The following is a 14,836-nucleotide window of genomic DNA, read 5'->3' on the forward strand; positions in this document are numbered from 1 at the left end:
ATGCTGGTAAGGAAGGCCAATTGTTTGACCTGTTATCAGCAGTTAAGTGCGAAGTAGTTTCCAATCAATTCGAGCATTAGCATGGCTTACCTATGCCGGTGCTAATGATGCATGCATGCGCCATGCATGCACCTTCGCTCCATCCCATCAAATCAATTAGTCGAAGGCGATTACCGATTCATTGTGGCTGGAAATAAGTCAGCGTTCTCTGTCCAAAACAAAGCAACGCCAAACAATGGCTCGATCCCCGAAACAGCAGCAGCTGCAGCTGCAGCTGGAGTAGTGCAGCATTCTCGGCTGGCCATTCAATCATTTTCCGTCTAATTGGGAATTAAGTTGGGCTGCCTACCTGCCGGCCTGCGTGCCTGCCTGGCCCTGTTGGAATAATTTTCTATTTTATTGTATTTGGTCAATTTCCGATGAATCAACATCATGTTACCTTGCCGTAGTTCGTCCACGAACAGCTTCAGACAGCTTCATACATAAATATGTACGTGTAAGATGAGGGAGAGAACAGGACACGACGGGACAGAGCTTAGCAGGAAGAGCATGGAGTAGAGCATCTACAAGAGGACTAGGAGGCATTAGGAGCTACTATACATATAAAACAACAGGATTATGGCTTTGCAATAGCAAACACACACACACACACACAGCAGTGCGACACCTTCATGTCGAACAAATATGTAGACACACATATGTAGGTACAGTTGTGCTCAATGAAATAGTAGTGCCGCAGGTCACTACTTTCCAAACTCTTTTTGAGACACTTCCAGCTATCCAAATTGAACAAATTATAATTTTTTAATTAGGCTGGAGTGTTAGCATTGGAAAATTGAACAAATACCTATACATTTGAATACATTTGAATCTTCTTGTCTTACATGTCATAAGTCGAATACCAATGAAATAGTAGTGTTTTTTTTAGAAAATTGAAAAAAACAACGAAACTCAAATGAAACACACATATTATATGTTCTTCATGTTTTTTGAGCTTTAATATTTAGTTTTAAATTAATTGGGTTTTCATTGCGAACTTGCAGCGGCCGGACAAGGGTCATTAATCTCTTGCCAACGCTTCAATGGGATTTGAGCCAATAATCCTTAAACCACTTGCTAAAACTTCGCTCTCGCTGACGGATTAGCAGTTGCTGCAATGCAATTGGCATTCCCCCATAACATTTCGATGAGAGTTAGATCCAGTTGGACAGTTGGACCTGACAAAACGTCGATCTTTTCCGGTGAAACCCAATTCCCCAACCCGAGCTTTTGTGAGTGTTTTAGGTCATTATTCTGTTTTATTGTTGAATGTAATGTATTCTTAAGTATGCCTACAAACATATGTAGTTTTGATCAATATGGCATAAGTTCAAATGAGACCCATAGGGCTCAGCCCAGCATACCCAATGCTATTTTTTTCGTGATTCTGGGTGGTAATTGGATTTCTGTGAATGCCAAACATAATCTTTTGAGTCTATCTTACCATATAATACAACTTTACTATTCTTAGTCAATAGTATTTTTGTCATTGTGAACACAGGCCATGCCACATGCGTTTTTTCCAAACTTAAGTCGTGCACCCATGTACTCTTAGATCCAAACGCGGAGCATTCTGGGACTTCTTGCATTCAAATAATGTGTAATCAACCGTCTACGAACTGTCACAGCACTGGCAGAGCGATTTACATTTTTTTTCATCATTTTTGAGGATATTGAATGCATGGTCTTGCCTTCGATCATCGCCGATCATCCTCCAAAAAAGAAGTTTTTCGCATGCAAAATTGATTTTTAGTCTACTTCTTGTAGTTAATTGGGTTAAATACAATAGTGAAAGTGCATGCAACTTAGTTTTCAATCCCATTATACCTCCTGCCTTAAGTTTTTAGTCTAACTCTAAGGTCTCCTCTTCTGGACCGAACAATGCTTTCTTCAACGCTCCAAAATCAAAAGTACCGCTCTGTGCAAAACTTTCTTTCATCAAATTATTCGATATCCAAATTGATCTTACGGGTGGTGGCTTGTTTAAATTAATTTGCTTTGTTTTTTCATTTTTCAAAATTATTTTAACTATTTCATTGAACAGCAGATATCATGGGTAGTTGTCTAAAGTCATGAAAAACAAGAAGATGGAATGCAAATGTAACGGGGTTTCTTCGAGTTTCCAATGCTTACATTCCAGGCATTCCGCAAAGGTTTCACTTGTTCAATTTGAAAGACTAAAAATATCTCAAAAATAGCTTTGAAAGTAGTGACCTGTGGTACTACTATTTCATTGAACACAACTGTACCTTAGGGTGGACCGAAAGTCCCACATTTTTTAATTTGAATGCATTTCGGTAATAGAAAGAATATAAAGAAAGGTACGACTGCCAGCTAGTTTTTGCATGTTAATTTGCGGTCTATGAACGGCTTTTTTTCTTTTCTTTTTGGACAATTGGACTATGACTACTCAAATTTTGCTTAACTTAACCAAAAGTGAATATTTTGACCTCAACGCGCGAGGGCCAAACGTCAACCGATTTCAAAAATTTTGTTTTCCCTCGTTTAAGAATCCCTTAATACAACTTTCTATTAGCTGGCCGACTTTAAATTCAAATATTTTGGACTTTCAGCCCACTCTAAAATGTATATATGTATTTACATCCAAATGTATGTACTGATTGAAACTAGAACTGAATTTAAAGTAAGCTGCCCCTTAAAGTGGTTTTATTTTTCTTTTGCCAGGTGACACTCTGAGATATGAATCGCCAACTACAGTGCACCCTGGCTAAAGGTTCATTTGTTCCATGTCTTAATCGTTGATGGGGGAAATAAACAATCACTTGACTCGTCGCGACGATGATTGAAGATCATTCCGATCTTCACATCTGTGAATCTACTCGGCAGTAGAGCAATTCTTTTTCTGTGTGTTACATTGCAAATGAAAGTGGACCGGGTCAAGTGTCAATGTCAATGGGTCAAAACCATTTTGGTGACCGTGATTCTGCAGTGGGCAGTGGTGCGCCGCCTTATCAAATCACGCTTCATTCGTTCAACAATTAGCACCGATAACGAATTTATGGCCAGGACATGGAGTGGGGTCAATTGAGTTGGACTGAAGTGGATTCGAGTGGAGCATTCACACGTAATAACAATTACAGATGCGCGCGCTCCATAAATCAAGCGATGCCATCTCCCCCACTCTCTTTCACTCTCGCGCTCTCTCTCCTCTGGCCCGCTTCCCATTCCAGATCTAGCCAGATCTCCCCGTCGGCTGGCAGCTCCTAGGCACTAATTACAATTCAGGACGCGTTGCACTCGAAAGTTGTTGCTCAACACTGGGAGCGAGGCGAGTGGCAGAGAGGCAGAGGCAGAGGCTGACGACGAGTGCTGGCGGCCTGATGGGGCAGAGTGCTTAACTTCAAAGTAGCATTGCCCATCCACACTCCTTTGTGGCTCGCGCGTGGTCGCCTCCATCCCGAAAGTGTTGTTGTAATTAAATTATGTGTCAAGTGACGTCGTCGTAGCTGGGGCCCAGCCCAGCCCAGCCCAGACACAGTACCCATCCGTAGCCCGTCCTCTGTCGTTGTCGTTGCCTTTGCTGCTGCTGCCTTTGCCTTTTCTTTTGCCCCGTGCCATCTCAGATGTTGTGGCAAATTAAGTTTGCTTTTGTTCTAGATTAAAAAGGCATTGAAATGTCGGCAAGGACAGCTAGAGGAGGGTGCCTGCCAGAGAGAGGGTGGCGGGGTAAGCGGCAGTTAAAATGACGCCTTCGGCCAAATTTAGTTTGTTAAGTTTGTTTTGCCGTGGGCGTCAGTCAACTCCAGCCAGCTCCAGCTCCAGCTGTAGCTCCGAAGGGTTCCTCTTCCTCCATTGAATGATGAAGTACCCAGTGTGGGCTTAGGGATCGGGGGTGGGTGGGCATAGGCAGACAAAAAGGGTGTCAGGGTGAGAGAATGAAATTAAAAATCAACTCGGAACGAACCAAGCCAAGCACTTAAGTAGCTGACCAACTGAGTAATTGAAGAAACTAATTGGAAATGATAGGACGCTTGCTGTGGTAGGTTGGTGCGAACAGGAACAGAAACATTCACTTTCCTCTTCACTTCAGATATCCCCCCCGCCCCCCTGCCCCAAGTGGCTTGTTTTCCCTTCTCTGAATTCACGTACACGGACTGTGGACTGTGGACTGCGGACGCATGCGGAAATCTTCCAGAGTTCACAAGCTTTTCCAGCTCACCTAAATTAAGTGATTTTTATGCGAGGCTGTTTTTGGATACAACTTTTAGCTTTATATATTTTTTTCATCATTTCTCCAGTTTTTCTATTCCCTCCAAAAAATAGGATTTGTCGGGGTCCTTAAAGTACGCATTTGTTGAAAGAAGACTTCGTCATTGGACTCAAATCTCTTACCGGCGAGCCATTTATTCCGGCTTGGAAACAGGAGATAGTCACCTATGACTAAATCCAGAGAATAGGGTGGGTGAGTGAGCAACTCGTAGCCTAATTCATGAATTTTTGCAGTGGAAACTGCACATGTCTGCGCCGTTGCATTTTTCTGGTGGAAAGGATTTTTTTCTTGGCCAAATGCTGTCGTTTCCTTTTCAAATCCTCATTAAATCGATCCAATAAGTTGGCTTAATATTCGCCATTGTCTGTTTTACCCTTTCTGCGGGTTAATACCGCGAGCATTCCAAAAAACGTCCGCCATGACTTTATTGGCTGAAAAACCCCACTGTGGCCTCTGCCACGCGGCAGCCATCTTTCGGAAAGCTTTCTCCTACCCAAGTGATCAGTTAAAAAATGAAACCACTTCGCCATGTGATTGCCTATGCCTTACAGAATATCTTGAAAATTCAATCTCCGTTTGGCCAACACCTCATCGTGAATTTGACTATATAACTGGGCGTCCAGGATGTGCGGCATCGTTTGTGCTTGTACGGGCACAATGAAATACAATAAACCACTTTTATACCATTGAAATAAATGCAGAAGAGATAATATTTATATTTATATTTATCTTATAATATTTATCAAGCTTTTCCGTGGTAATTTTTTTTGGGCTAAAAATAATGCTTAATCAACACACGAAATTACCTTTTTTTTCCAGTTTTGTTCTTCAAAGGACGAGGAAGCTTGCTACAAATGGCTGTGGACCACAAGCAAACTGGCGCAGCTTATTCAAATTTTTACAGGAACCATCTAATATATGTATGCCCATTGCCATATCAATTAAGTGGCGGGAAATTCAAATTCGATCCGCCTTCGTATCCATAAAGTGGATCGAAATATCAAGTTGACTCGCATGAAAATATTATAATCTTCACATATTAATATCCAACGGATATACCGCTTAAAAAAAACCAATCCTTTGCATTGTTTTTAAATTTTGTATCTAGATCTGCCAAAATCGAGTCTAACAATAATTAAATAGGTATACGACGCTCAATTCTTGTGTGAAGTGTTTACTGTGGACCCAGAAGAAATATGCGACGGCAGCCCTGCCCCGTAGCCAAAAGAAAAGGGCTTGGATGCTAATGCAAGATTTCGTGCCACTTCTGCAGAAGGCCGCCGCTGACGCTGACGCCGACCCAAACGAAAACCAAATTACTTAACCTAGAAATTAAATTAGAAGCGAAAAAATACAGAATATCCGCATGTATGTATGTACGACACAAATATTCTCCCATGCGATGCTTCTGTTGGTTAAAAATTGGCATTTCAAATTCCACGCACATATTCCATTAAAGTCGTTGGCGTAATTTTTTTTTAATTTCGGATTGGGTCCCTTTTTTTCGCAGCAGAAACAGAGCGGAGCGGAGCGAAGCGAAGCAGTGCAGAGCAGTGGCAGCAGCTGCTTTAAGAAGCCAACACTAGAGAGAAGGAGTTGGGTGGGCATCGACGGCCCGGCCACTGTGTGCCAATCAAATTGAAATTTAATTTGCACAACAATGCGGCAGGAGCAACCCGAAACTTGACCTGAGACCTGAGAACTGAGAGGAGAAAGCGCTAAGCGCCTTAAGCGCCAGCCCACTGCGAAATTATGAACAACCCCATCCACCCATCATAATGCTCCTATCCCATATACTCGTACCTACGTATATTCGGCTGTGCCTTTATCGGCGGATGGAGCTCACTCGAGTGTGCCCCGCCTCCCGTTAGCAGTCCATAAAATTGTGATTTACTCCCGTTGAGATTTCAATTACTGCCGCTTTATTGGCAATAAATTTCCGTATAAATTAGGCGGGAAAAACTTTCAATCCAGCCGAGTGGCCTGCGTCCGAAAGGGTTAAACAAAACGAGAATTGGCCGCACGTAGCCCCAAAGGTAGAGCCAACCCGGAAAGCGTCCTTTGGCTAACTGTGGAGACAACAAATAAACCAGCATCAGCGGGCGGTCTTTTCAAGTGCAATAGCAGCCGACTGGCTGATACCTATCAATGTGTACGTATCAGCTGAAGAGCAATCGAGGCAATTGAAAGGATCGAATAGAAGTCAAACCAGGCTTTTCCGGCTGTTCTCGTACATACCTAAAGTGTATGTACATATCTCAATGTATTTTATTGGTTTAATTCATGCCAAACATAATACAATTCACATTCCAACTCATTTAATAACTTAGACCCTGTCCAATATAATATAGTCCATAAAGATCACTGCATGTACATTTGTATGTATTACATCAACCTAACCTTAAGCAATCGCAATATTTCCTTAGTGAGCTTGAGACATCAGTAGCTAAAGCTAAAACTCACATGTTCATTTTTAGTCACATTATTTCGATGTGCTGTAAATATTAATGAAAAAAAAATAAATAAAAAATATATATAAAAAAAATATAAAAATAAATAAATAAAAAATATATATATATAATATAATATAATATGCACCAGTTATGTGCTTATTAATGTACGCAGACCATTTGAAATATTTCACTGGTCTGATCATAACCCAAGTAGAACGGCTGTTAGACTAATCTTTCTAGATTACCAGTCCAGTTGAATCAACACGAATGACTGGATTTGGAGAAGGTGGCGCGACCTAGTGATCGATTTTATGCGGGGATCAGGGCTGGAGAATTCATAACAATTCTTGATTTTAATTTATCGTTTTGAAATAAACGTTTTCATTCGTAAACTGTCATACATACTAGATTAACTGTCATACAAAGCGCTGCCGCAGGTATAAGCAGGAAATAATTACACCAACTTTTAGAAAAAATAAAATTAAAATTTGCATTTTAAATGGCAATATTGTCCTACATTTCCATATATTGCCATACAATATATTCATTCGCTCAGAAGTTAATAATTTAGCAAGCTACAACGGCGGCACCAGTCAAAAGATTGGTCTTGCCCAATATGCTCGATGGCTGCCTCAGCAGGAGAAGAGGAATAAAAACTGATTGCCTTGTACGGAAGTCCTTTGACGACTTTGTAAATTCCTGGCCGATACAAAGCACTGACCAACAAAGGCAATTCTGTTGTCTTTCGTTCTATTTTTATTGGGCTCGCGACCCACAGCTCACCTTAAGGGTGTTTTCAACCAAAGAATGGAGAGAATGCACTGCGGTCAGTTCACGGACAGAAGATCATGGGAATGGCATCTATTCTGCGTATCGATGTTAATGAGTGTTTGTTTATTGTGTGTATTAATCTATGCTTATCACAATCGGACATCTGCTTCCTAGGGAATCCACTTGCAGGTTACAGGTACTGGGAATCGGCATAGTTGTCGCGGAACTCCAGCAGCTTGTCCAGGGCCGTTTCATACTCCTCCCGATCGACAGCCGACTGGGAGTACGACTGCAGCTTTCCAATTTGGACACGATGGGTCTGGGCATGGAGATTATCGAGGTGGTCGCCAAGTTTTGTGGAGTTCTGCAGGGCAGCCAGCAAGGGAGTGGAATTCACTCGGTGGTTTGACTCGCGTTCCCCACCCCCAGGCACCTTGAAGCCGTCCGTAGCGATGTTTGGCTCGAAAAGCTCGTAGGGGAACGGCAACTTGGTCTTCAAGGGCAGGGGAGTGGAGGCAGCATTGGTGACGCTGCCATGGAAGCTGCACTGGTAGTACAGCTGCAGCATCTGAGAGACGCTGTTGCAGCCATAGGCAGCCATCCGTAACTGGGGCCCCGCCGTCTCCTGGGGACGCTTCAATCGGCTGGTAGGGATTCCGCGGGCCATCAGCGAATGCACCACGTAAGAGGTACCAGCCTCGCAGCCCGGCGTCAGCTGGGTCAACAGTGAATGGTCGCCGCTCTGGTCCAGATAGTCGATCAGGTCCTGCTCCTGCTGCATCCCAAAGGGCAGGGCCATGGCAGCTGCCGTCAACTTTCGGCCAACCGGGCAGACACTCTCACAGAACCGCACCAGCGACTGGGGCGTCTGGCGCAGACGGTAGCTGAGTGTCATGGTGTCCATGAAGGCGGCGAGCACAGCCGAAGTCTGGTAGAGGTTGCCTGACTGCCATTCGAGGCCCGGCAGGCGACGCGACTGCAAGGTGTTGTTCCGCCAGATGGTCTCCAGCGTGGACAGCGGCGTGAACATCGTGGCCTGCTCGCTGAGATGGTAGTAGCTCAGCACGCTGTTCACCACGCGAATACTGTGGGCAGTCCGGGGATCTATCAGGATGAAGTTGGTACGCAAGTTAAATGGGAAACTAACACAGAATTGCAGTGCCGCCTACCTGCTTGGTTATATGAAGGCATCCGTGGGTAGTGCAACGGCAGAACAAAACTCACGCGACCATATTCATCGTTCAAATGTTCCATGCACTTGCTGGCCAGGCCACTGAAGCCGTCATCTATGTCAAAGAGGATGTGGAAGCCCTGCAGCCCCTCACACTCCTCCGCGTATTGGCGAATGCGATTGCAGAAGTCCTCGTTGAAAGCTTCCCCATCCCAGATCTCCTTTCCAGCTGCTTGTGTGGCCAAGGCCTGGACATCGCTGTCGCGAATTAAATCCGGCAGAACATTGAGCGTGCGCGGATGATACCTGGCGTACAGATAGTCAGCCCAGCTGCGCGTTGTATCGGCCAGTTGGTAGTCCTTGTCGGGAGCTACGACTCCCTGAAGCAGATCCCGCTGGTACTCGGATATCGGCACTTGCGGCTGCTCGCGCACTTCCAACTGATCGACGGTGGAGAGGCTGTTCTGCTCCGCACTCTGCTTAATCTTCTGCAGATTATTGCCCATTGTGAGGGGCAACAGCTCTTCATTGCGCTGCACATAGTTGCCATACAATTCTCCGACTATGGGCAGATGGGCCAAGTTGCCAGCCAGGTCAACGGAGAGCAGACGAGGCGTATAGGTAGTCTGGCCATAGTCGTTGAGGCCTTCTCTGTACAGTACATCGTTTTGCGGCAGCTGTTCCTCGGCCACCTGGTTGCCGGGGCCGTCATACACAAAGTTTGCCTCCTACAACAAGCATAAAAAGCATTGGATTGGGAAGTGACAGTGGCAGTGGCTTCACGGGCTCACCTGCTGATTCCAGAAGTGTGCACCAACATAATTGGCATAGGTGCCGAACTGGAAACTTAAAATCTCACGTGTATAGTCCATAATGTAGACCAATATGACTAATTTGGACAGAAATTGCAGCAGCCGCGCCACTTGCACAAACACTATCGATGGAGTGAATATCGATGTGTGCAATCGATATCTGTAACGATAGCGAGCGCGCAATTGAAAGAATTGAAGGAAATCCAGCACACAAATTGTATTTATTTCATTTTATCCGTACAATCTGCTGTGTAACTTAGTTTTCTATTTGTTGAGTATGAGGGAGATGTAACAGTTCCAGATAAGGGCAATGAACTGTGCGTAGATAACTTGGTACGGCAGTGGGACAAACGTGAAGTTCACGAACTGTGCCGCCGGCCATAGCATGTAGTTCTTAATCATAATCGAGAAGTAGCTTTCCCGAATGCGCTTCTTAATCTTATCCGTATCCTCGCCGTTGACGAAGGGCACCACGAACGACATGGCCAGTGTGAAAGTCGGCGCAAACACGGTCTGGTCGATTGCCATCTTCTTTATTCCGCGCCTCAGTGACGGCTGATCCTTGCTCACCATCGTCTCCAGCGTCAGGTACCATTTGCGTAGAATCGGGCCAACAAGCACCAGACCAAGAGCACTGAATCGAGCCGTTCGTCCAGTATCCCATTGCTGCAGCGTCTTCTTCTCGACGAACAGCTGGGCCATGGTATCGCCGGCTCCCATAATTGCGGCCACGTTCAGACCCTCCCGTAGATAGGCTCGTAGCGCCATGCTTTTTTGTTTCTGTTCGGCACACCTGTGCAGCGAGGCAAACGAAATGAATGTGAATTTTTGATACGGCTTTTGTATTTGAAACCTATTCCAAATACATTCCGAGTTTGTTTGGTTAATTTTGGACACGGAAAAGGGTTGTCAAGGCCCTTCAATTTTTAGGATTTCCAAACACATTCCGGAAGGTGTCGAAAGCAACGCTGATTCAATTTGATTTCCATTCAGCTCTCACCTGCACTGTCAGGATAAGAAACTCCTGCATGTTAAGTGGAATCAGTCGACGTTAACAGAGAAAAAAATACGTATGTATAATACAGACCCCCACACCAGCTTTGCTTCGTCTACCCCTGCTTGTCCCACATTGGGTCAATTCGCTCCAGCGGCAATCAAATACAACAAAAATAATCAAACTGAATTCTTTTTAGTTTATTTCCTTATGTGAACGACTGACTCTTTTCTTCCCTCACATCCAATCTTTCCATACTCGAAATTTATTCATAAAACTGGACATAACATAACAAAAAAAAAAATTTAAATGATATCCTATCCGGAGTCTAGAAACGTTTCAATTCAGTTTGAGCTGATTTCGATTACTAGGCAGTTACTCTTATTAGTTACATTAAATCTATCTCATTGCCATTTGTTTAGACTTCTCCATTGGGTATCAGCTTCTTTCGTTTCTTTTGTGACGCCCCATCGGCGCCGTTATGGCTTGCATATTTCAGGTCTCCATTCGATTTGACCTCTCCATTGGCTGTGCGCTTTTTTGGCTTCTCAACTGACGAGAGCTGATCTCGTGAGATCGGTTCCTTTTGTGTGCTGTGCTTCTTTTTTATCCGTACTTCTTTGTCGCCGCTGGTGAGGTCCCCGAGGTTGTACGTCGGCACATTCGTCTTCATAAAGTCTGGCGTAACGCCGGTCAACACCGATTGACGCACATCGAACTCCTTCTCCTCCAGAGTCTGTGTAGTTCCCTGAATCTGCTTGCGAATCTTGTAAAAGTTTCCATTGCGTCGCAGAAACGCTGATGTCTCTGTACTTTTATTAATCGCTTCAATCAGGTTTCGTGAAACGGCTTTGGGCACCTTGATGCGCTTCTTGTAATCACGGCCGAAGAACGGATGGCGAACAGGCTTCATAAAGATCGGTGGGGGTGCGGTAGTTGGGAACGAGTTGTCCTCCTCGATGGCACTAGGCTGCGCCACATTCAGACGCTTGCTGAGCACCACAACGCCACTGATGGGAATTTTGCTAACTCTATTTTTTCCCTTGACATTCGTATAGCCAATGGATTCAGAGGACGGTGTCGTATATTCGGTGCCCCGCACTTGGAGCTCGCCCACGAAGCGACGTCCGGGCATCTTGATGCGCTTCCCCTCCAGCAGACTGGGATCCAAACTCTTTGGGCATTGCAATATCCAGGCGTCGTGCGTTTGGGCATCAAACTCCTGAAGTCCAAGACCGCAGCAGCTATTTTTAGCGCTGCTCGGCTTAAGAGCTTCGCAATCGTTTTCTTCTAAAAATTCATGGATTAGCTGTTTGGCGTGTTTCCGTAGATTCTTTTTGTAATCTTTCTCCATTAGGATATACAAAATAAACTATATAATAAATAATTAAAAACAAACTGCGCCGCCTATCTGCACGCACGTGCTTGGTTCTACTAGTGTTGCAGAGCGTGAAAGTACCAGCTGCTACGAGTATCGATATGGAAAAATACTGCATTTATTATTGTGGTGCAGTTTTCTATGCAATTCCACCGTCAATTACAGCTTAAGTGACTTATTATCAAATCGTATCTTTTATTTATAAAATACAACGTCCAATTTTTTTATATTTTGATTTCGTCATATATCGTCAGATAAGTGGTGCACCAACGTGTACTGTGCAACACTCAAACATCGTTGATGGGATATTTTATTCTTTTTGGTATATTATTAAGGATATACCGAACAGATGAAGGTATTTAGTGGTATATTTCATCCATTTTGTGGTAAATCGGGGTACAAATTCGCTCAGACAATGTTAAATTGACAGTTTCCAATGCATCATATGCAAGATTCCTCTGTGAGGTACATTCAGCAGATACCAGCATTACAACTATCTCAAAACGTACATATATTCTTATCGATATTTCCACGGTCGGTCACACTGATTTTTGGACATGAAAACATGTGCACGTTTTAATGCAACACATTTTAAAAATTTGCAGCAATGAGCAGTACAGAAAAGATACCAAAGTTTCATGAGCTCGAGTTGGACCATCGCGTCCTCAAGGTAGTAGTGAAGAATCTGACGCGTATTACGCGGTTACTCAATTTTCTATTCGTCTTGCAGGCAGTGTCGAAGCTGGGATGGGAGCAGCCCACGCTGATCCAGGGCACGGCTATTCCGCTGCTGCTTGAGGGCAAGGATGTTGTGGTTCGCGCTCGCACTGGCTCCGGGAAGACGGCCACCTATGCCCTGCCGTTGATACAGAAAATTCTTAACTCTAAGCTCACTGCCACCGAACAATGTGTGAGCGCTGTGGTATTGGCCCCAACCAAAGAGCTGTGCCGGCAGTCGCGCGCAGTCATCGAGCAGCTGGCTGAATTTTGCCACAAGGTTGTGCGTGTTGCGGACATTTCTGGCACAACAAGTAATACTGCGACGGAACGACATGCCCTCGCCGAGCGCCCCGACATTGTTGTGGCCACTCCAGCCAAGCTTCTGACCCATGCCAAGGCCGACGGTGTATTGGACCTGAAGAAAGTCGAGACTCTGGTGGTGGATGAGGCAGATCTGATATTTGCCTTCGGCTATGAAATGGATTTCAAGGCATTGCTAAAACATCTGCCTTCCATATACCAATCGGTGCTCGTCTCGGCCACACTTTCAGACGACGTGGTACGCATGAAGGGTCTGTGCCTCCACAATCCCGTCACGCTAAAGCTGGAGGAGCCCGATGTGGTGTCGCAGGATCAGCTCACCCACCAGCGCATCCTCGCCGAAGAGAACGACAAGCCGGTCATCCTTTACGCCTTGCTCAAGCTGCAACTCATACGCGGCAAGACCATTATATTCGTCAACACCATCGATCGCAGCTACAAGTAAGTTAAAAGCGAACCCCTGCTCCTGAAGCCCTCAAGTTGAGTCCCACATGATGTTAAACCCAAAGTGAAAGGGAGTGCGCATCTGGCAACAGTTGGCGCACGCATGACCAGAAACTAATCTTCTCGCTGATGGATCAGACAGCCCCCCACGAGGCCAGACCATGAAAGCTTTTATTTAACCCCACTTACGCCTTGCTTGCAGGATTCGCTTGTTTTTGGAGCAGTTTGCCATACGGGCCTGCGTTCTCAACCCTCAGCTGCCGGCCTCGATTCGCATCAACATGATCAGCCAGTTCAACAAGGGCACCTACGACATCATCATTGCCTCCGATCAGCATTACCTAGAACGGCCTGATAACGGATCCCAGGACAAGCGCAAGTGCGCGCGCGGCGATTTCGAGTCGAGTGCCTCGCGTGGCATCGACTTCCAGTCGGTGAACAATGTGATCAACTTTGACTTTCCGCTCGATGTTACCTCCTACATTCATCGCGCTGGACGCACGGCCAGAGGCAACAACAAGGGCTCTGTTCTGTCCCTCGTTAGCATCAAGGAGTCTGGCGTAAACGATGCCGTAGAGAAGAAACTTCGAGTGACCTTCAGTGCCAAAAAGGGCGACACGATCATTAAGTAAGCTTGCGAGAATCTGTAAGCCCATCTGTAAGCAAGCTAAATATTTTCTTTTCGCAGAAACTACCAATTCAAAATGGACGAGCTGGAGTCCTTCCGCTACCGTGCCTACGATGCCTGGCGTGCTGCCTCCCGGGTCGCCGTCCAGGAGACGCGCTTACGCGAAATCAAAACCGAGGTGCTCAACAGCGTGAAGCTCAAGGGCTACTTCGAAGATCATCAGCGCGATCTGAACGCTCTGCGTCACGACAAGCCTCTGCGCATCCTGAAAACGCCCACCCATTTGTCCGACATGCCCGAGTACATGGTCCCCAAGGTACTTAAGCGTGTCGTCGCCTCTAAAGCCTCTGGCCCTGCCAACGAATCCTCCTCGGACTCCAAACGACCTCGTCAGACGGCCGCCAAGGCAGCCTACGACCGAAAGACCAACGATCCCCTAATGGTTGAGTTTGGCAATCGGCGTCCCAACACCAGACAAAAAAAGAAGAAACCCTTGTAGGTGAGGGGTTCTGAACACGCGTATGTTATATATTATAGTTATATGTGTAAGCTTTTAGTCTGTAGTCTGTCTGGAATAAAAAATGCCTATATTAGCAGTTGAAAATCGTTCATAGATAATATAAACCTCATGTGTCCCTGAGATGGATTCAGAAATTGTTATCTTGCACTGAGAAGGGGAAATTTGGAGTGGAAAAAAAAACCAACAAAAGAAACAAAAATGAAAGAGATGGAAGCATAAGCAGATAGCGTATCCCTTTCAATTGCGTGTGGAATGCGAGTGCGAGTGCTGCAATCGGCAGGCATCATTAGGGAAATTTGCCAAATTATGGCTCTCAGATGATAAATAAACTCATTAGCATTAGTGCCTGCAAAT

The 14,836-nt window shown here is 45.2% G+C and overlaps 4 protein-coding genes and 1 non-coding gene across 5 annotated transcripts; 2 read left to right on the forward strand and 3 right to left on the reverse strand.

Moving 5' to 3' along the window:
* Positions 1-7,350: 7,350 nt before the first annotated feature.
* LOC111070441 (protein misato) lies at positions 7,351-9,629 on the reverse strand. Its single transcript, XM_022360976.2, has 3 exons — positions 9,457-9,629; positions 8,664-9,393; positions 7,351-8,598 (listed from the first exon to the last, which is right to left on the reverse strand). Exons 1-3 carry the CDS (start codon positions 9,535-9,537, stop codon positions 7,685-7,687), a joined length of 1,725 nt encoding a protein of 574 aa, XP_022216668.2. The 5' UTR covers positions 9,538-9,629; the 3' UTR covers positions 7,351-7,684.
* Positions 9,630-9,679: 50 nt separating this feature from the next.
* LOC111070444 (mpv17-like protein) lies at positions 9,680-10,407 on the reverse strand. Its single transcript, XM_022360980.2, has one exon. The coding sequence runs from the start codon at positions 10,243-10,245 to the stop codon at positions 9,742-9,744; it is 504 nt and encodes a 167-aa protein (XP_022216672.1). The 5' UTR covers positions 10,246-10,407; the 3' UTR covers positions 9,680-9,741.
* A 243-nt stretch (positions 10,408-10,650) lies between these two features.
* LOC111070443 lies at positions 10,651-11,905 on the reverse strand. Its single transcript, XM_022360979.2, has one exon. It carries the CDS (start codon positions 11,823-11,825, stop codon positions 10,890-10,892), a length of 936 nt encoding a protein of 311 aa, XP_022216671.2. The 5' UTR covers positions 11,826-11,905; the 3' UTR covers positions 10,651-10,889.
* Positions 11,906-12,385: 480 nt separating this feature from the next.
* On the forward strand, positions 12,386-14,571 carry LOC111070442 (probable ATP-dependent RNA helicase DDX56). The gene is made up of 4 exons (XM_022360977.2): positions 12,386-12,519; positions 12,580-13,331; positions 13,537-13,962; positions 14,023-14,571. Exons 1-4 carry the CDS (start codon positions 12,457-12,459, stop codon positions 14,459-14,461), a joined length of 1,680 nt encoding a protein of 559 aa, XP_022216669.2. The 5' UTR covers positions 12,386-12,456; the 3' UTR covers positions 14,462-14,571.
* Positions 13,377-13,468, forward strand: LOC121405472. Its single transcript, XR_005968590.1, has one exon. It is a non-coding gene; the product is annotated as a small nucleolar RNA Z30a (small nucleolar RNA).
* Positions 14,572-14,836: the final 265 nt, after the last annotated feature.

The sequence above is a fragment of the Drosophila obscura genome, unplaced genomic scaffold (assembly GCF_018151105.1).
Source record: "Drosophila obscura isolate BZ-5 IFL unplaced genomic scaffold, ASM1815110v1 contig_96, whole genome shotgun sequence".
Taxonomy (NCBI): Eukaryota; Metazoa; Arthropoda; class Insecta; order Diptera; family Drosophilidae; genus Drosophila; species Drosophila obscura.

Coding starts and splice junctions, on each gene's coding strand:
- LOC111070444 (XM_022360980.2), bottom strand. CDS start 10,245: ATGGCGCTACGAGCCTATCTACGGGAGGGTCTGAACGTGGCCGCAATT.
- LOC111070441 (XM_022360976.2), bottom strand. CDS start 9,537: ATGGACTATACACGTGAGATTTTAAGTTTCCAGTTCGGCACCTATGCC. Junction 9,394..9,456: donor CACACTTCTGGAATCAGCAG/GTGAGCCCGTGA, acceptor TGCTTGTTGTAG/GAGGCAAACTTTGTGTATGA. Junction 8,599..8,663: donor GCCTTCATATAACCAAGCAG/GTAGGCGGCACT, acceptor TCATCCTGATAG/ATCCCCGGACTGCCCACAGT.
- LOC111070443 (XM_022360979.2), bottom strand. CDS start 11,825: ATGGAGAAAGATTACAAAAAGAATCTACGGAAACACGCCAAACAGCTA.
- LOC111070442 (XM_022360977.2), top strand. CDS start 12,457: ATGAGCAGTACAGAAAAGATACCAAAGTTTCATGAGCTCGAGTTGGAC. Junction 12,520..12,579: donor TGGACCATCGCGTCCTCAAG/GTAGTAGTGAAG, acceptor TTCGTCTTGCAG/GCAGTGTCGAAGCTGGGATG. Junction 13,332..13,536: donor ACCATCGATCGCAGCTACAA/GTAAGTTAAAAG, acceptor CCTTGCTTGCAG/GATTCGCTTGTTTTTGGAGC.